The sequence below is a fragment of the Crocuta crocuta genome, unplaced genomic scaffold (assembly GCF_008692635.1).
Source record: "Crocuta crocuta isolate KB4526 unplaced genomic scaffold, BGI_CrCroc_1.0 scaffold130, whole genome shotgun sequence".
Classification (NCBI taxonomy): domain Eukaryota; kingdom Metazoa; phylum Chordata; class Mammalia; order Carnivora; family Hyaenidae; genus Crocuta; species Crocuta crocuta.
This window is the reverse complement of record NW_027527920.1, coordinates 14,834,864-14,857,026: the sequence shown is the minus strand read 5'-3', so window position 1 is coordinate 14,857,026 and position 22,163 is coordinate 14,834,864. Positions and strand designations below refer to the sequence as shown.

The 22,163-nt window shown below is 35.6% G+C and overlaps 1 protein-coding gene across 1 annotated transcript in view; it reads right to left on the bottom strand.

Annotated features, from left to right (window-relative positions):
- ADAM10 (ADAM metallopeptidase domain 10) overlaps window positions 1-22,163 on the bottom strand; it is a 132,503-nt gene that overhangs the window by 10,478 nt on the left and 99,862 nt on the right. Inside the window, exons 9-14 of the mRNA XM_077747905.1 lie at window positions 15,782-15,945; window positions 10,694-10,877; window positions 5,843-5,993; window positions 4,839-5,022; window positions 4,028-4,136; window positions 2,756-2,976 (exon numbers count right to left, since the gene is read on the bottom strand). Of these exons, the coding sequence (XP_077604031.1) occupies window positions 2,756-2,976; window positions 4,028-4,136; window positions 4,839-5,022; window positions 5,843-5,993; window positions 10,694-10,877; window positions 15,782-15,945 (1,013 nt within the window). The remainder of the gene's footprint in view (window positions 1-2,755; window positions 2,977-4,027; window positions 4,137-4,838; window positions 5,023-5,842; window positions 5,994-10,693; window positions 10,878-15,781; window positions 15,946-22,163) is intronic.

The window sequence follows — 22,163 nt, the reverse complement described above, 5'->3', positions numbered from 1 at the left end:
AGAAGCAGGCTCTAGGCTCTGAGCTGTCAGCACAGAGCCTGATGCAGGACTCGAATCCACAAACCATGAGATCATGACCTGAGCCAAAGTTGGACGCCTAAGCAACTGAGCAATCCAGGAGCCCTGAAATAACAACCAATTCTTATCAGAATAATAATAAAAAAGAAAAACTTCTGGGGTACCTGGGTGGCTCAGTTGGTTGAACATCTGACTCTTGACTTTGGCTCAGGTCATGATCTCATGGTTGGGAGACTGAGCCTTTCATCAGGCTCCATGTGAGTGAGGATCCTTCTCTCCATTTAGATTTTTAAAAATAACCTAAAAGTACCTGATTAAACGGTTTCACAACAAAAGAAAAGCCTTCATATTGCTAATTTATCATAATAAGCATTTCACTAAATCCTCAAATCTAAATATGAAAAAACCTTTTAAGTTTTTTATTTTGAGAGAGAGAGAGAGAGAGAGAGGGAGGGAGAGGGGAGAGGGGAGAGGGGAGAGGGAGGGAATCCCAAGCAGGTTCCATGCTGTCAGTACAGAGCCCAACATAGGGCTCAATCTCACAAACCCTGAGATCATGACCTAAGCCAAAATCAAGAGTCAGACGGGCACTCAACCAACTGAGCAACCCAGGCACCCCTAAATATGAAAAAAGTTTTTAAAAATTCTTTTTTTTTAAGATTTATTTTTTTTAAATGTTTTTATTTATTTCTAGGAGAGAGAGAGACACACAGCGTGAGGAGGGGAGGGTCAGAGAGAGAGGGAGTCACAGACTGAAACAGGCTCCAGGCTCTGAGCTGGCAGTCAGCACAGAGCCTGACGCGGGGCTCGAACCCATGAACCGCGAGATCATGACCTAAGCGAAAGTCGGACGCTTAACCGACTAAGCCACCCAGGCGCCCCAGTTTTTAAAAATTCTTTTAAGAGATCACTTCCATTAAATTTTTTTAAAAATAGGAATGAATGAGCTTTTGAAACACTAAATAAAATGAGTCAAAATTGAGATAATGGAGGAAAGTAAAAAAGTATTATTTTTAGGTATGATTCACTACCTGGAAAACCTAAAATACCTGGTACAACATATACTCAGTAGAATATAACTCTGAGATCTCCATTATAAGATTACTTTTTAAATGCATTGTCCTCTATAGTAGACAAGTATACCATACCTCAACTTCTTATTAGTGATAATCAGGGGAAAAAGGAAAAAGAACTGGATCTGAATGGAGAGAGGGAAGTAAAGGGCCAAGAAAGGTAAGCTACTTGAAGTCACAGAACTGACAAATGCCAGGGGATGATACGAATCCTTGCATAATTCCCAAGGCTGTACTCTCCATTTTGCCACAATGCCAAAGGCACCTTTAGCTTAACAGATATTTTTTGAATACTTACTATGCACCAAGCACAGGAGTACAAAAATGAGGAACATATGTTTTAAAGAGATTTAAGTTAAATAAATTGACCTATTTCTGGTTTAAAACCTAGGTCTCCTAGGGGCACCTGGCTGGCTCAGTCAGTAGAGTATGCAATATTCAATCTCGGAGTAGTGAATTCAAGCCCCACGTTGGGCATAGGGCTTAATTAAAAAAAAAAAAAAAAATAAGTAAAGTATTCTCTAAAAATAAACAAAAGCTAGGCTTCCTAAATCCAGGTTCAATGAATGATCCTCCTATCTCATAATCACTATAGGTCTAAAAATCATATATTCTAGCACGTATAATACAGTATTACTCTTCCTATGTATAATAAATGCATTTTAATGGTAGAGATAATTCCAAAGTTTTTATTACAAATGTTATTACAAGAGTACCAAAAAGGATCACAACCTACAGATGACTTTTTTTATCCTTTTAAGGAATCCTCAGGGCTGAATGCACACAAAGAATGTATGAAATAATTTGGGAATGGGGGAAGGGAGGAAAAGCTGAGCTCTAAGTCAATTTCCAAAGCAAACTCCTTCAATTCAGATATAGAGCACATGCTCAAATATATATATCACTTGCGTATTTCCTACTGATATTTTAATGTAATCACTTAGAAATGTGAATATTTAAGTGACTTTAGATAGTCATTCTCAGCAGTCTTTTAAGAAAATATCAGGTAATTCAACATCTGTGCAGCTTGGAGAATTATGGACTTAAAAATAATAAAGTTCAGTGGGTTTATGCTGGATGAACATCCATAATCGTTAACAAATTGGCAAAAGGCTCAGTACCACATCTTAACTGTTCAATATTTCAGATCACTGACAAGATAAAGACCAAGAAATTATACTAAGACAGCAAAGACAGCAGAAAAAACCTTCAGAAAGTCACCAATTTCTTTTTCATTTCTCCTGTTCCATAAAGTAGATGCCACAGCTGGCTATCTGTCATACTGAGACAAGGGAGAAATATAAAAAGCAGGCAAGGCTTTCCAAAACAACTTGAGAAAAAGTCCCACGAAAATGCCCTAACAATATTGACCAAAGGGGGAAGTAAGCCATTCGGGAGAAGAACCAGGGAGCAGAGTAAAATAGAAGGACTCCCATCATCTACAAATTAATATACAAACAATATACATGTGGAGATTCTAATCGCTTTAAAAGAAAATAATACACGGGGATATTTGAACATTAAAAATCATTCTTCGGGTAAAGTAATTCTGGTATAAATAGGAAAGAAGTGATTTTCTCATAATATTGGTGACCGCTGACCAAGTAAAATTATGATAAAACCATTTAAAGATGAGGTTTCTTTATAAATAAAACTATACTTACCACAATCCATTCAGCAATGTTTTCATAGAGCTCTGGACTAAAAATTGCTTTTTTAAGCCTAGCTAATGGACCATCAGCATCTACTAATCGACACCGCATGAAAACATCACAGTAGCCTCTAAAATCATTGCAGGGGGATCCAGGCTGCAAGGTGATGGTTCGACCAACAAAGTGCTTGCTCCACTGCACAGACCCTGTACTGGCACAAGTTGATGGATCCACTGGAAAAGAAGTGCCAAATGTAAGTTGAAGATCAGATTTCCTACCAGGCTAGCTGGGGACAGAGGGAAGAAAGGAAAAAACTGCCTAAAATCACTACCATGACATGGTATACAGACTTTCATTAGTTAGGCTAGATAACACCACTGGTAATTAGCGTTAAATATACAATACAGGAGCATCTGGGTGGCTCAGTCAGTTGAGCATCTAACTTTGGCTCAGGTTATGATGTTATGATAAGTGAGTTCAAGCTCAGCCATCGGGCTCCCTGCTGTCAGCAAAGAGTCCACTTTTAATCGTCTGATCCCCTTTCTCTCTGGCCCTTCCCTGCTGGTTCTCTTTCTATCTCAAAATAAATCAATAAACTTTAAAAAAAAAAAAAACCCCGCAATATAAATAGCCAGCAACTCCTGACCTAGTACCTACAATGGCTTTAAAACCCTCTAACAGTTTTTATATTAATTATTGCCATAAAGCTGGAAGGTTTTTGTCTAGCTTATCATTTTTTAAAACACTGTGGGGTGGGGGGGGCGTGCCTGGGTGGCTCAGTCGGTTGGGCGGCCGTCTTTAGCTCAGGTCATGATCTCGCAGTTCGTGGGTTCCAGCCCTGCATCAGGCTCTGTACTGACAGCTAGCTCAGAGCCTGGAGCCTGTTTCAGATTCTGTGTCTCCCTCTCTCTCTGACCTTCCCCTTCTCATGCTGTCTCTCTCTCTCAGAAATTTAAAAACAAAAAAAAAAAGTTTAAAAAAAATTTAAAACACTGAAGGGACTAATACTAGGAATATAATCCTATAGCTACACTTGAAAATTTCCATGAGGGATTGGTTTAGGTGGAAATTATCTGTCCAAACTGGATATCAAAGTTTAATGCCTAAAATTTAGGAGAAAAATGAGGCACCTGGCTGGCTCAGTCAGTAGAGCACATGACCCTTAATCTTGGGGGCATGAGTTTGAGCCCCACAATGGGGGTATAGTTTACTTAAAAAAATATTTTTTAGGAGACAATTTGGTTTTGTAACAGATTTTACACTCTTTCATTTTTAAAGCCTTACTCTTCTTCATACAGCAGACATGGCATAATTCCTTATCATCTTTGCCATCAGAACTGGCACAGGTACACTCCTCCAAGCCGTACTTCTCACAGATAGAACCTGCACATTGCTGAAAGAAAAATAAAAGACCAGTTATTTAATCCTTATACAGTCAAGTCTATAATTCACAGTAATAGACAAACATCTATCTCTGATGCTAATATAATTAAGTAGAATTAAGAGTGGGGGGAGAACCATAGATTAGTATCAGAAACGGATATACACATTTGAAAAAGAGGTAACTGCTAATAAGACAGGAACTCTTTCAAAGTAATGGCTACTTAAAAAATCTAAACAAAACAAAAACAGAAAAGAGATTAGATGAGCATCATTTTTAGATTGGTTATTATGGCTCCTTTGTAAGAAGAGAAAAACGAAATTTTCCTCATGTACAGGTAAGTGGTTATTTAGCCAAGAAAGCTTTAAAGGCTCCACAGAGAAAATGACCAGAATTCTTTTATGGAGGCTGATAAAATGCTAATTTATAAAACTCAAAAGCAGTATGAAGTCACATGCCTCGTCATACAACTATTCTTCTCTAGAGACCAACAAACATGTGCAGCGGCAAGATGAAAGGCAAGTCAGTAACTAACTGAATGCCACCAGGCACTATGCCACATGGTACATTCATGGCTTTATGGGGAAACAGACTGGGATATGTTGAAAGAGTGATCAGGATTAATGACTGTAACTCCTCAGCTTTAAATAACAAACAATTATTCTGAAAAATCAGGTTTTATGAAAATAAAAAGCTTATAAATCAAATGCTTACCCCATTAATGCACACTTGTGTATGCCTATTACAGTCTGTAAAGTTGGGTTTAGGATCAGAGGCTGGGCACAGAGCTGTGATGCCATTACATATTCCTTCCTTTGCACAGTCTGAATCATCCCGACACTTTTCAGTTTTTGATTTGAATGCACACTGTGCTGTACAACAGGGACCTTGACTTGGGCTGGAATAAACATTAAAATGATTAATGAAAATGATTAGGATACTTCCTATATATATAGATATGGCCTTATTTTTAAATCAGCAATCTCATCTTTTAAATCTCATCTACTAAAACTCAGTAGGTTACGTAAAACTTCAAATTTTGGACTATGAGGCTGCTAAATTTCAATATTTTCTAAGTGTAAATAAAAAAGTGATTGTCTTATTTTTACAATCAAGGCATATTATATTCAACAGTCTTATTTACTTGTCTCTAGTGGAAGGCTACAATAGGAAATGGATTTAATATTAGGTGAGTTATCAGTGTTTTTCATAGTTACATCATGCATTGTCAATTCATCAATGTTTCTCACATTTATATGCTAATGTCAAACTAGCATACACAGTTTGTATTGCACAAACAACACTCCATTGCTTATACCTATCACTACCAAAGCAAGTTTGACAAGTGAAAATAATCATATGACACTAATTACAAGAGTCTACGAAATAAATGCACATTTCCCAAATATTTAAAGTTAAGATTCTAAAAATACAGATAATAGTCACATTTATAAGCTGGGAACTAAATAGTGTATATTCTATTGAGCGTCCTTGCAGGTCTTTCTTTAACACCTACCACACAAATTACAATTATAAGCAGTTCAATCTGCCAAGCATAACGCACTCACCAACTTTACTCTGGAAAAATAAATAAAATGACAGAAAATAAAGGCAAAGTTTCAAAACCATATGCATCTCTTAACATCAGTTTTAAATCAGTCCTAAGGGCCTTCAGGTAGCTGACAGGAGCGCGAGCACCCCTGGAACTGGCACAGTACCTGCACTGCTTCCCAGGCTTCAGCTTGCATTTCTTCCCCTCCGGTTGGTTTGCGTCATAGCAGCACTCGTCCTTACACTGGTCACTGTAGCCACAGTCACATTCTTCACCTTGCTCTACCATCCCATTTCCACAAATAGGCTGGCCGGATTCTGAGGACAATAAATAAAACAAAGTAAGCACTGTATGCACACGTTAATTTGATTTATTTGTTTTAAATGTTTTATTTATTTTTGAGAGAGAGAGAGACAGCGTGAGCAGGGGAGGGTCAGAGAGAGAGGGAGATACAGAATCCAGAGACAGGCTCCAGGCTCTGAGCTAGCTGTCAGCACAGAGCCAGATGCAGGGCTCAAACCCACAACCCGTAAGACACTGACCTGGGCTGAAGTTGGAATCTTAACCAACTGAGCCACCCCAGCGCCCCACGTTAATTTAAATTCCACAAACTCTTCAGAACCTCATACCAAAGGCAGAAAGGATATTTGATAAATACAAAAAGTAGAAAGAGCTAGAACCTAGAAATTAGAAGACATAAAGTCAATTCTCACAGTGGCTCAGTCACTAACTAGCAATGTAGCCTTGGGTAAGACACTTCCTTTTTGGGGGGGCCTCAGTTTCTTACAGTGAAACGATCTGACATTATGTACAGTGAAACGAACTTACATTATGGCCCCCTTTAAGGTTCCTTCTGGAAATGGTAATATTCTATACAGGTCAGGCCACACTCAATTTTACTGAACAAAGACTGCACTACTTATATTACACAAATATGAATTAAGTTAGTGCTTCATCACCCAGAAAAATATTAAACCTTTTGTGTGAACAAAAAATTTAAAACACACATTAGAAGTAATAAAAGAATAAGTATAATGAACTTCCATATACCAGTCACTTAGCTTGAATAACTATTGACAATATGCTATAAAGGATTCCACCTAACTTATTTATTTGTTCTTGTATATATTCCAGGATGAATCTAAGAGTTAGTCATTTTTTTTCTTTTTTAAATCTAACCATAATAGCATCATCACATCTAACAAAACTAATAATATGCTTAATAACATCTAATAACTAATCCATGTTAAATTTCCTCAAATGTCTTATTACAACTTGTTTATTTGAATCAAGGTCCACACAAGACTCCTCAACCCTATACTTGCTTTTGGTTGATCAGTGATACGTGTCTTAAGTTCTTTTAATATATAACAGACTCCCTCTGCTTTTAAAATTTTTTACACTATTTAATTGTCAAAGAAATTGGGTCATTTTGTCTAATGGAATTTCCCACAATGTGTTTGGTTGATTGTATCCAAGCCAACAAATACATTTTTTTTTAATGTACATTAATTTTGCTACTCAGTTAGACCCAAGCTCCTTTAGGGAAGAACCACATATTATTTATATCTTTTGTATTCCCACAGAGCCTAGCCATACTGGGTCAAATCTTGGCTCATTAAGGTTAGATAGTATGGTCTAAACACAATGAATAATTTTAGGAAAAAATTTAGGGTCTTTTAAAGTTCTTTAATTTTGTCAGTGGGAATTAAAATTGGAAGAGAAATGTTACTCTTTGTAAGTTCATAAAATCATACAACTTTAGCATCTGCAGAGAAAGGATAAGAATCAAATGTCTTCACTTTACAGAAAAGAAAACTAAGTTTCAGAGTCTGTGACTTGCTATAACCACATGCCCCTTTATGGGCAAATGGCAGACCAGACCCAGGTTTCTGAGATCTACAATCTGATGCTCTGCTCTTTCTGCTACACCAAATCAATGTGGGAAACAGCTGCAGCACAAATGTGTAGTTGTAAACTTCAAATAGAGAACTGAATAAATAGAAGGTAACATATCTTAAACACAAGGCATGTATGAATCCAAACTACTCTAGAAAGACTAGCTTTGTATTTAAAAAGTGCATTCTTATCTTTAACCACATCAAATATTAAAGGAAATATTAGAGCTAACTCAAGTTCTATCCTCTCTTTCATTTTATACCACCTCTTTTGTTCTCTACAACTAGAAGCATGCACATGGACATATATACTTAGTAAATAAAAATGATTTTTCTGAAGTCTAGCAATAATCACTTCACGATTCATGTGACACGTAATCTATGAGAAAAGGAAAAATGATAAAGTCAGAAAACCTCTGATGCAATATTTACTACACACTGGTTTTTATCTCACACAGAAATATTACCTCAAATAAGCTATAACACACAGGTGATGTTTAATGCAAAGATTATAATACATATACATCTCATTATAATTTAAGAAACGAGTTTTCTTAAAGCAAGTCCAACAAAGCAATATGCTCATTTTTAAAAAAACAACTTCAATTAGAAAGTTTATTGTGAAAACCTGGTTTACAAATGAACAGTCTCTGTGGCACTTCTACATTAAGAAGCTTTAGAAAAACTGCCAGTGATAATAACAATTGTAACATGAGTATAATTTTAATATGCCCTTTTAAAACAAATAGAAGGCCTTAAAAGAAAAAGCCAATCAAAATAAGTAAAATTGATATTTGGACCTGATTAAAATTTTATTTTTTACCCTGGGAATGATTCTGGGAAGAGGATAAAATGACAAACTACAGACTAGGAAAAAATCTGACAAAGGACTAGTATCTAGGCTGCATAAAGAAGTCTTAAAACTCGGTGCCTGGGTGGCTCAGTTGGTTAAGCTTCCGACTTCAGCTCAGGCAAAGATCTCATGGCTTTGTGAGTTTGAGCTATTAGCACAGAGCCCACTTCGGATCCTTTGTCTCCCTCTCTCTCACCCCTTCCCCTCTGGTTCTCCCTCTCTCTCCCAAAATAAATAAATAAACTTAAAAAAAAAAAAAAACCTCTTAAAACTCACCAGAAAAATATCCAATGAGAAATGGCCAAAAAACATGGACATTAAACCAAAGAAGATACACAGATGGCAAATAAGCACATGAAAAGATGAACAACATTTTTACTCACCAGAAAAATACAAATTAAAACCACAACAAAATATCACTATACTATCAGAATGGATAAAATAAAGATAGTAAAAATGCCAAAAGCTGGCAAAGATGCAGAGAAATTAGATCACTTAGACACTGCTGATGGGAATCTAAAATATGTCCATGCTAGAAAACACTTTGAGAGCTCTGTATAAATAAAAGCAAACAATTACTATTTGATCTATCAACTGGATTTGGGGCATTTATCCCAGAGAAATGAAAACTTTATGTTCACATCAACAACTGCACATAAATGTTTATAGTTGCTTTCTGTATAACAGACAGAAACTGAACACAGTCCAGAAAGCCTTTAACAGGTGAGTGGTTTAGACAAACTGTGGTACATCCATACCATCGAACACTATTCAGTAATAAAGACAAACTCCTGATACAAGTAATAATTTGAACGCATCTTCAGGGAATTATGCTAAGTGAAAAAAAGCCAATCTCAAAAGTTTTAAGTATTATAGGATTCTATTTATATAACATTTTTGAAGTGACAAAATGTTAGAAATGGAGAATGGTTTAGCAGGGCACGTGAGAGACTCAGCAGGAGGGAGGGAGGTGTGTCTGCCCTCAGGTAACTTACATCTTGTGAAACAGGACAGGAACCCAAACAAACATAATACAAGGTAAAATATTTACAACACATTAAATGCCACAAAAGAAGCATAGCAGATGAACGGATAAACAAACTGTGGTATATCCATACAATGGAATATTATTCAGCCATGAAAAGAATAGCATTCTGATATATGCTACAGCTTGAATGAATGCTAAGCAAAATAAGCCAGACATGGAAGGACAAATATTGGCTCATCCCACCTATAAGACGTGCCTAGAAATGGTAAACTCAGAGACAGAAAATAGATTAGAAGTTACCAAAGGATAGGGAGAGAGGGAAGCAGGAATTACTGCTTAGTGATTAGAGAAATTTCTATTTGGAGAGGTTAAAAAGTTTGGAAATGAATAGTGGTGATGGTGGCACATCACTGTGAGTGTACTTAATGCCACTGAATTGTAACTTAAAATTAGTTTAGACACACATTTTGTGTATTCTTATGTTTATTTTATATTTATTTTTATTTATATTACATACTTTATACCTTTTTTTCTTTACCATTAGGAAAAAAAATTTTCATAGCAGCTTTATTCATAGGAAAAAAAATTTCATAGCAGCTTTATTCATATCAGCCCAAACCTAAAGAGCCCAGGTGTTCATCAACAGGAAAGCAGATGAGCAAAGTGTGATATAGTCATACAATGCAATACTAAGCAATAAAATAGAACAAAACACTAATGATGAATCTCAAAATATGCTGAATGAAAGCAGCCTTCCACAAAAGAATAAAAACTATATGATACCACTTATATGAAGCAAAACAAGCAAAATTTCTCTAAAGTTAAATAAATCAGAATAATGGTTGCCTATGAGAGTGTCTTGGAGGAAGAAACTGACTAGGAAGGGAAATGAAAGAACTTTCTAGAATGACAGAAATAGTCTCTATTTTGATAGGTGCTTAGGTTATACATGTAAAAACATTTGCCAAAGCTCATTAAATGGTGGACTCATTGTACAACATTTCACTTATGTTAATTAAAAAAAATAAAAAAGAACCACAAACAATACTGAACTCTGATAGTCAATTATACAGGCTGAAATATTTGGGGTAAAGTACATTGATGTCTATAATCCCATTTAAATTGCAACTAAAAACATGGATTGAGGGATGGATAAGTTAATAAACAGTGACAGTAAATACAGCGAAATTTTACTAGTTATAAAATACAGGTGGTAGGTGCATAGGTGTTTCGAGTTTTCTCAAAGTTTGAAACTATGTGTCAGGAAAACATACATACCAACAAAACAGTTGTTTCTCTTCTTCTCAAGAACTTGGCTTATATTTCTAATACTACAGAGTGAGAATTTATTGTTGTTAAGTTTGTCCCCAGATGTTGCTCTTGCATACATGATGTAATTGCCATTTTCTTTCTGTCCTAAATTCTTAGATTCTCCTGGAGTGCACTCTGTTCCAGAATCATGCTGCCAAACAGAATATAGAGTTACATAAACAGGAAGTAAAATAAGGTTTTCGGGTTATCTGACTGAATGTAATTTTCTCACCAGAAGAACAATGGAAGCTTGTGGACTCTCTTCTAAAAAAGATCCTACAATTGTTTTAGACTGTGAGAAGGAAAACAATTTCCTCTTTTAGGGGTCACTGTCTTAGAAGGGAAGGAAAAATGAGTGAGGGTGTAGCCATAACAATTTATAGTTCTTGTAAACAAGGAGTAGGAGGACAAACCATCAGAAAGTCTATCAAAAAATAAGCTCACCATACACCCCTATGTTTATTGCAGCATTATTTACAATAGCCAAATTATGGAAGCAGCTCAAGTGTTCACTGACAGATGAATGGAAAAGATGTTGTACATATATACAACGGAATATTATTTAGCCATAAAAAATGAAATCTTGCCATTTGCAACAACATGGATGAGCTAGAGAGTCTAATGCTAAGTGAAGTTAAGTCAATCAGAGAAAGACAAATACCGTATGATTTCACTCATGTGGAATTTAAGAAACAAAAGAATGAACAAGGGGAGAAAAAAAGAGAAAAAGAGAAACAAACCAAAAACCAGACTCTTAACTCCAGAGAACAAACTGATGGTTACCAGAGGGGAGGATGGCAGGGGGGTGGATGGAATAGGTAAAGGGATTAAGAATACACTTATAACAATGAGCCTGAGTAGTGCATGGAACTGTTGAATCACTGTACAATAGTACACCTGAAACTAATATAACAGTGTATGTTAACTCCACTGGAATTAAAATTAAAACCAATACAAATAAAAGAAAAATAAGCTTGCCTACTTTCTAAATTAGTAACAGGAATAAAAACTTCTTAAAATGACTAGTCTTTAACATATAAGCTAAATTATTATGACTAGTTCAGAGAAGACAGAAACAGGGAAAGACAGAAAACAAAAGAGAATAGCATGAGGCTAAGTACATACAAGATAGGCATCGAAGAGAGCTGACTTATTAACTAAGTACATAAGAAAGACATGTAAATGCTATTTTTAAATGAAAAGTAAGAAAAGCTAAAAGGTAAAACTAAAACACTGTTTTCAAAATAAAACAGGAAACATAAACGTATACATACATGTATAAATAAATAAAACGTATACATACATGTATACGTACACAAAATGTTTATGATGTTGGCAAATTTTACTGAAGTATCCCATACATACAGAAAAGTGCAAAGTACCAACTATAGCTGAGTTTTTTTTTTAAATATTCCTATGTGACCAGCATGGAGATTAACTAACAGAATACTACCAGCTCACAGAAGCTTCCCCACTTTCCTTCCTCCCTCAGGGGACAGGCATTTAAAAACAAACAAACAAACAAACTAGGGCACCTCTGCGGCTCAGTTGGTTAAGTGTTAGACTTCGGCTCAGGTCATGATCTCAGAGTTTGTGGGTTCAAGTCCTGCATCAGGCTCTGTGCTGACAGCTCAGAGCTTGGAACCTGCTTTAGAATCTGTGTCTGCCTCTCTCTCTGCCCGTCCCTCATTCCTATTCTATCTTCCTCAAAACTAAAGACACATTAAAAAACAAAAAAACCTCACAGTGTACCTCAAACAACAACGCAGAACTTGTCGGAAAGGCTAAAAAAATTTCAGTCCTAGAGTAAAATTCTTCTATTTAATTAAATTGAATACAATTCTACTCTCCAGAAAGAATGTCCAAAGGCATTCTGTTTCTTTTCAGAGCCCAAGTTATTTCATTTTCTACTCCGTAATCTGAAGTAACTATTTTTTTAAGATTTTTAAAATTATTATTTTTTTTTTTTTGTAAGTCATCTCTACACCCAGAGTGAGACTTGAACTCACAATCCCAAGATCAAGAGTTACATGCCCTTCCGACTGAGCCAGTCAGGCGTCCCCTGAAGCAACTTAAAAAGCAACTTGAAAAATAAGACCTCTACTATCACATTTATTCTTCACGGTACCTCCTACTGTTCTCCTGAACCTAGATTCAGCATTTAACAGCTCTTTACTATTCTCCAATATTACCTTGCTTTATGTTTTCATTCTATAGAATTCAATTTGGTTTATGATAATGTAGGACACTGGAATTATTCTCAGCATTAGAGTTTTAGAAAAAGAAAGAAAACAAATCCCAATACTGTATAACTCTCGATATTATCACAGAATGTTTTACCTATTTCAATTCAATAAATACTAGCGTGTGTCCAGTATTATACAAGGAACTAAAATAGAATATAAAGATACAAGGATGAGTTAAGCACTGCCCCCAGCCCTTGAAGGCTCTACATTCTACTTTAAAGAGAGCATATTTTGATATCCCAGGCTAGTCTATGCCCCATAAATCCATTACAGGTTAATCAAGGGTGCCTGGCTGGCTCAGTTGGTAGAGTGTGCACCTCGTAATCTTGGGGTTGTGAATTAATGTGATTTCACATTAATTAATCACAAAGACTAATTTGGTAAGAGTAAACACATATTATAACTTTCATACTGAGAGAAACTAGTGTCATTATGATTACAACTTCCCAAGACAAAGCTTATAAGGTGGTTAACGACAGGTGTGCAATAAAGATTTGGGGTAAGATAAATATAAGAGACAATGTGAACCACTCAGAGAGAAAGTAACACTGACACAGTACAGATGTACGACAGGAGAGATTAAGACAGATTTCAGATATAAATGTCAAGGCAGATAAGCTCAGGAATTTATGGTTCTGGCTTCTCTGTTAAAGTACTTATAAATATTTACCCCGCATAGGAATGGGGTGTGATTTAGCATGGCAGAGTCATTAAAAGTAATCTTGTATGAGAGGAAAAGATAGCAGGCTATGCAAAGAATGTAAACCGATTTATCCATTAAACAAAAAGCATTAAGTAATATGAAATTAATATGCTAACTAAAAAAAAAATTATGGCAGCTGGGTAGAGAACAGATTACCCAGGAAATGAAGAGAACAGATTAGATGCCCTACTCTGCACGTGGTCTGCAGACCAGGGGCAGCTACAACATCACCTGGGAGTGTCTTAAAAATGCAGAAACTTGCCCCCTCCAATAGAAATGGAATCTGTATTTTAATATCCCTGGTAATTTGTATGTACATTAAACTCTGGAAAGCCCTAACTAAAGGACAGAGGAGTAGCTAAAGGATACCACAACTCCCCTGATAAGGGCTGGAATCAAGGGGACTGGGAGAGAAAAGAGGGTATTTACTTGCCCTTGAAAAAGCAAACTAATCATAAATAATAGTTCTCTGCTCAGAGATCACATAACGAGAAACCATAGGGTTTTGAACCTCTAAGGAGAAAAAAATATATCAAACTCAAGAACAAAACAAACAAAAGAACAGATCATAGAAGCAGTCAAGAGGTAGAAAGATTAAAGACATTTTTTAATGTTGGTTTTTTTTTTTAATTTATTTATTTCTGAGAGAGAGAGAGACAGAGTGAGCAGGGGAGGGTCAGAGAGAGAGGAAGATACAGAATCTGAAACAGGCTCCAGGCTCTGAGCTGGCTGTCAGCACAGAGCCCACCGTGGGGCTCAACCCATGAACCGCGAGATCATGACCTGAGCCAAAGTCGGACACTTAACCGACTGAGCCACCCAGACGCCCCTAAAGACATTTTAAATAGTTTATCCAAGAGTACTGATAATAATCTATCAATTTCTGAAAGAGACTTAGAAGAAGAAAGGCTTGCAACTTAATGAGGTGGCACTTCCAGTTTACAAAATGGGAGAAAATTAGAGAAGTACATTTGCAGATGTTAAGCTCCAAGTATATAACTTTTTTCTAAACTCATGAAAATTTCCATTTTTAATAATTGATATGGTACAAATAAAATAAATTCACATAGAGTTGTCAAATGAAATTTTCTCAAATTTGTTACTTAATAAGCCCTCCAAAATCACAAAGAAACTATCTTTCAGTATTTTGTATTTGTGTGTGCAACAATATAATGGACTAAGGACTAAAGGATACCAAAGAATTGTTAATTTTGTCAGGCACCATAACCACATCATGGTTATGCAAGAAAATGTCTATTTCTTTAGGGATGTATACTGAAATATGTAAGGATGAATAAATTTGCTTCTAATAAATACCTTAAAAGAAAAGTTCAAAATCATGATAGCTGTTGCATATGAATCAGAGCTTGGCAGCCCACAGCCCACTTCTATACGGTGTAAGCTAAGAACGGTTTCCCATTTTTAAAGAATTGAAAAACAACAAAGAAAAGTATGTAATAGAGACCAAATGTTACCTCCAAAATCTAGAATGTTTACTAGCAGTCTCTACAGAAAAAGTTTGCTGACCCCTGCTCTGGATGATGGGCATGTAAGAATTTATTGTACCATTTTTCTCTACTTTTCTGCATGTTACAATTTTTCATACTGAAAGATTTTTAAATATCGCATGCCACAATAAAGACAAATCTACCAAATCCCAGTAACGTTTTAACAGAAATCAAGCAAAAAAATAAAAATAAAAATTACTCCACAGTTTGCTAACATTCAAAATGTACTTTTAACAATGAAAAGTGATCCTCACTCAACAAGATATTTGAATGAAACACACCAGGCACTGTTCTAGGATCAGCAGACAGAGAAATGAATGAAATAGACAAAATTCCTTGCCTTCATAGAATCCTGCATTGTTATGCTAACTCTTCTTGTTTAACTCACAAATATTCTACCATCCTCCCTTTCTGTGTTGTCAAGTACATTACTGTGTGTTCCAATATATAAAAAACTAGTCAGTCAACTATACTTCAGTTAAAAAAAAAAAACACTAAACATTCACGTGTACTTGTTTTCAATGCAAACAAGCAAATGACTCAACATAAAAGTTAGGTTAGTAACTTTTTAAAAAACAAATAATTAGACAATACTTACTGGAGATCCAAAGTTATGTCCAACTTCATGAGCAAAAGTAATGTGAGAGACTTTGGGGGGTACATGAGATCCATAGTTCTGAACAGTAATAATTCCAGTGTTTAAGGACTTCTTCTTACCATCAGAATACAGCTTACTTTTTTCACATATTCCTCCAGAGCTTCCTAATTCAGAATAAAAGATGGCTAAATTAGCAAAATAACTTTCTAATATATGGTATATTAAATTAAAACAGTTTATATATCCCATATATATCAAATACTCAAAAGTTTCTTTAGTCCAAGATTAGGAAGTCATTTCAGGTAAGTTTTAGTGGTACACATAAAGAAACTCCCAGGACATAGTATAAGGCCCTTAATAAAATGTTCTTCTTCATAATCAAAGTATTCCCCAATTTTTGCTCCCGTCAATTTAGCAAAACAAATATTTAAGTTTCTGTAAAATTTTTCATGTTAAAAAATTATATTTAATTTAAATGAAAGTTGAACAAAACATTCTCAAGTAGATTCTGAGAAAGTCACTTCTACAAATAATAGCAGTGATGCATATGGGTATATAATTCACTATTCTGAGAGGCAATACACAATATATTTTTAAAAAAGAAAAAAAGTAGTGTTTGCCAGGGGCTGGTTCCGGAAGTGTGGAGAGGGATAGGGAGAGATTTGTAAAAGAGTACAAATTTCCAGTTATAGAATGAGTAAGGTCACGGTGCCTGGGTGGCTCAGTCAGTTAGGCATCTAACTCTTCGTTTCGGCTTAGGTCATGATCTCATCATTTGTGAGATCGAGCCCCACATAGGGCTCTGTGCTCATAGCGTGGAGCCTACTCTCTCCCTGCCCCTCCCCAGCTTGCACACACTGTCTTTCTCTCTCAAAATAAACTTTTTTAAATAAGTAATTTAAAAATTTTTTTAAAAACAGAAGAAATAAGTCTAAGTGGCTAATGTATAACATGATGACTATAGTTGATAACACTGTATTGTACAAATGAAATTTGCAAAGAGAGAACTTAAACATTCTCATCAAAAATAAATAAATATGTGAGGTGATGGATGTGTTTGTTAATCAATGGGGGGGAATCCTCTCACAATGTATATGAATATCAAATCATTACGTTGTACACTTCAAATATCTTACAATTTTATCTGTCAATTACACCTGAATAAAGTGGGGGGGGGAGAATTATGTCTAGTGGGTAAAAAAAGGGGGGGGAGGGGAGTGGGAAGGAAGGAAGGATAGAGGGTGGGATGAAAGGAATGCAAATGTGGGAAAAGGCTGACTGATTAATCTATCAGGAGTTCACTGTACTATTCCTGCAACTTTTCAGCAGGTTTGAAATTTTTTTCAAAATAAGTTCAAAAAATTGAATTATGATTTTCCAAAGTGTCTCAAGAATATTTTCAAATTTTAAAAGAAAAGCCATATCACTGGGGTGCCTGGGTGGCTCAGTTTGTTGAGTGTCTGACTTCAGCTCAGGTCATGATCTTGCAGTTTGTGAGTTCGAGCCCCAAGTCAAGCTCTGCACTGATAGATCCTGCTTGGGATTCTCTCGCTCTCCCTCTCTATGTCTGCCCCTCTCCTCCACTGCTTGGGTGCACACATGCGCATGCAGTCTCTATCAAAATAAATCAATAAACTTAAAAAATAAAAATAAAGAAAAGAAAAGCCATATCGCTACTTATATTAAATCACTTTGTAATTCACCTGTTCAATAATAGGAACTTTAAAGCTTAATATCAAAATCAAAGTACTTGCACATCTAAAGGCAGTTAACATAAGAAATTAGAAAAACAACAACAGGAAACATCAGAAACTGGCTGGCCAACCCATGTCTTTAGGTATATTATACTGAGAAGAACATAGCTCTTTTTAAAACTCTGTTAAAGACTTTTAGTGAGAATTCTTTAGTTTACATTCACATGTATAAGGTTTCTCTTTGATTTTTATATTAAAATACAATCAAATGTTAGGATATTCTGATAAATGATCAAATTATTTCAAATTAGCTTTCTATATACAAAGTTACAACCAAGTTAATAAGCCATTGAAAAATCTAATATTTATAATCCTTAATAAAGCATATAATAGAAGGCAATTCAAAAGATTTGCAAGAATGTCATGACGCTACAATTGCTGCCCTGCTCCTTTTAACATCAGAAAGCATATGGCAACAAAATATAAATGTGAATTACTGTTACCAAAGAGTTAGGAAGTTGAAATAACATGCTTCACAGAAATGTAAACTGAAAGACTGAGCCATATGCAGATTTTAACCATCAAAAAGCAGAGAACCTTTATAATACTCAAAACTTACTACCTTTTCTACAAAGAAATCTTAACAGAAAGAAAGCATCAAGTAATTTAATAATATTTAATATATTTTCTTATGCTGCTACTACTTTTGGAGATGAATCCTAAGGACTCTATCACTATTACTAGATTAGAAAAGATATGAATAAGCACTCTGTATGGAATAATTATCATCTACATATTATAGTTTTAAACAAATAGTAAATTAATATCCTGCCTCAGTGAAGATTTGTCATAGGGAAATCGGTCCAATGCAGTACTGTCAAACTTGAATTAAGCATAGAAGACTTCACACTGTAAATCTTTATCAGTTAAAAAAAAGAAAAAAAATAGCATGTATTAAAAACTCTGATAATATATTTTTCTGTATTTTTAAGGTCTATCTCGCTTAAAGGATGATCATATATAAATTTGAACGTATTCTTTTGAAATATAGTCTCTGTAATTCACATCTTATTTAACATCTTAACAACTGCTTTTAGTTTTAATAATTATCACTTAAAATTAAAAAAATATTTGGTATTTGTTATAACTCAATTATACAGGAAAAAATACTATGTTTAATTTTATCAGCTATGGTTTAATTTTTTTGGCAACAGTGCACCGAATTTTTAAAAATTTTAATTCCAACATAGTTAACATACAGTGTTATATTAGTTTAGTGCTGATTCATCAATTCCATATACCATCATTGCTCAGTTATGGCTTAATTTTGTAAAAAACACTGCAACTAGTTCTGATGTGCCAGAAATTCAATTAGTGATACCATATATACCTATGACTAAACAACAGCTCGAGTTCAGTAATTGCTTTATATTATACAGTAAACTTTACTACATATAGTCATCACTGCAAAACACAATTTTAAATAGTAACGAGAAGGGTAAAATTTTTTAAGTTTGAGTCAAAAACTATTAAAACAGACCTCCCCTCCAAGTTAGAAAAACTACAAGGTAATATAATACCCTGTCTGAGTCCACGAACAGTTTTGATGTGAGCAGGCCTTAACACCTAAAAGTGAATAGTAGCATGCTGACCATGCAATATTAATCTGAGCACTAATTTTAAACCAGACAGTAGTACCACTCCCAGAAAGGTTATCAGGAAATGTCCTGGGACATTTCTTCACCTTTCTTGTCTGGGAAGCAATATTCATACATAATAGGTAGGGATCCCAGATGTTAAACATCTGCATGCAACAATCCAGACCTGCACAAAATGCCAGTATTAAGTGTCCTGTTGTAATATTCTAATGATGTAATTCTCCTAGCCTTATAATTAAACTTTTAAGCAACATGTTAAGAATTTGATAGTGTGTGGGTTATCTTGTGAACTCCATGTTGAGCTCTGTATGCCCTTAAATCCTAATATGTAAAATCAAACTAAAATTTCTAAACTAAGAAAAACAGAAGAGATCATTGCTACCAAATGAAATGTCTCAGGAAATATTTTTCACAAATGGTTAGAGGGATACTGAATGGTTCAGGATTAATTATGGAGATGAATTACAGAGCTTGCCTTATTTGGTGGCCTACCCAAACTGAGACTATGTTCATTAGGATAACCTTAAGAAGGACAATATATCAACAAAATATGCCTTAGTAAATTTTTTAAAAAGGCTGCTATCAAAAAGCATGTTGGAAGGGTGCCACAAATGAAATAAAACAAAAAGATTATTTAATAGAGTCATTTACGTAGTCAAGGAATCAAAGTTTCAGTCTCTAAATTAAATGATAAGAGACTACCTGCTTAACACAGACCAGTCCTCATACAAAGCAAAGTTTGAAAAAAAATCTTTCCAGATTCACATCTAAGACTGACTTTGTTTGGAAGACCAGATTCCTTTTTTTGACTCTTTTCTAATCTGTGTCTAATTTTGTATTATCTCATGAGCCATGAGATCATGATCTGAGCTGAAGCCATCCACAGGTACTCCTAATCTGTGTATAAATTTAAATGAGAGCCTCCAAGCCAGCCCAGTTCACTAGTTGTTTTCCACTTACGGAGTTGGGCAGGAGGTGCTGTTTTCCTTATTAAAGAAACCCAAGGCAGTACCCAACTACAGTGTGATATTACATAAGCATACAAAGTAGTGTAAGAAGTCTTAAAGACAAGAAATCTACTATTCAAATGTTTTACCCTTCATTTTTTCCCAGCTTAACGAAGTCAGTGAAGACTACAGCTAATAATTAGAATAATATTCTGTGAAAATTAATATAACATCACAACAAACTCCATCCCACCACCATTTGAGTAGTAAAATATTTGCAGAATTAAATAAAACTAAGCTAAATAATATAACAAAATCAAAATCAGGACAAATAAAAAGGAAAAGATTAAGAAATAGTGAAAGGTCACAAGCTGAACAGATCACCTATGAAATGGTATTTTTTTAAATATAAGGCAACAGTGGGGGTGCCTGGGTGGCTCAGTTGGTTAGGCATCCAACTATTGATTTCAGCTCAGGTCATGATCTCATGATTGCTAAGATTGAGCGCCACACTGGACTCTGCTCAGACAGTGCCGAGCGGGCTTGGGATTCTCTCTCTCCCAATCTCTCTGACCTTGCCATGCACATGCCTTCTCTCCCTCAAAATATATAAACATTGAAAAAAAAAAAAAAGAAAAAGAAAAAAACAGGTAACAGGTAGTATTACTAAGATCTACAGAAGAAACATCAAGTCTCAAAGGACACAAGAGAAGAATTTACAATGAAAAATAAACATTGAAGCAAAATGATTTGCCTGAATTTACAGAGACAAAACAGACAAAAACCCAGTCTCCTAGCTCCCAAACCAGTGCTCTTCCCATTATGCCATGACAATTACCCGAAATGGTACCTAAATATAAAAGAGTAGTACTCTTTTATAACTCCTTTTTCTTAAAAAAATGGATTCCAGCAATACAAAACGTCCACTAAATTGCAGGAAACATTTCAACTTCTTATCAGAAATGTCTTAGAGAAAGCTAAGATATTGAACTATATAATACTTAGTACAATAACTACTAAATGAACTGAACCTGAAAACAAAGGTCCAGATTCTAGGTTCTGTGCGATACTGGGTTAGTCACAAAGTCTGAATCCTTTCCTCATCTGTAGAATGGAGGCAATAATACCTATACCTCAGAAGGGTATTGAAATAATCAATAAAGTCAAATATAAGACTCATTTCAGACTAAAGGGCAAGGGGTGGGGAAGAAAAAAATCTGTCAATGTCTAGTATAGGGCAGGTATGCTATACTAGAAAAAGTTGCATCAAAGGAACAAAGATCCCTTCTCTTGCCCATTCTGGAACCCATTTTTCCATCCCTGCCTAGTTCCTTCCCAACAGCTCTTAGAATAAGGCTTCTAAGAACTGGAATTGGGGGTTTAACACAGAATGAAGGAAGAGAGCATCAAATGTAGAACCTATGACAAAAATACAAGTTATGTGCCCCACCATTTAAAATCCAGAGCTCCAGGGGCGCCTGGGTGGCTTAGTCGGTTAAGCGTCCGACTTTCGCTTAGGTCATGATCTCGCAGTTCGTGGGTTCGAGCCCCGCGTCGGGCTCTGTGCTGACAGCCCGCTCAGAGCCTGGAGCCTCTTTCGGAGTCTGTGACTCCCTCTCTCTCTGACCCTCCCCTGCTCACGCTGTCTGTCTGTCTGTCTCTCTCCTAGAAATAAATAAAAAATATTTTGAAAAAAAAAAAAAAAAATCCAGAGCTCTATTCACTGCCGCCTCAGTAAAATGAGCAGCATGACAATTGGTGATCCAAATACAAAAATAATGAGATATAAAAAGTAATTGTCCCCCAAGCCCATTACCCCAATTTATTTGTTTGTTTGTTTATTTAATCTTTGAGAGACAGAAAGAGACAGAATGAGCAGGGGAGGGTCAGAGAGAGAGGGAGACACAGAATGTGAAGCAGGCTCCAGGCTCTGAGCTGGTTGTCAGCACAGAGCCCAACGCGGGGCTTGAACCCACGAACCATGAGATCATGACCAGAGTTGAAGTTGGACGCTTAACCGACTGAGCCACCCAGGCACCCCGAACCCCAATTTAATCATCACACAGTTTGGAAGAGAGGGGCA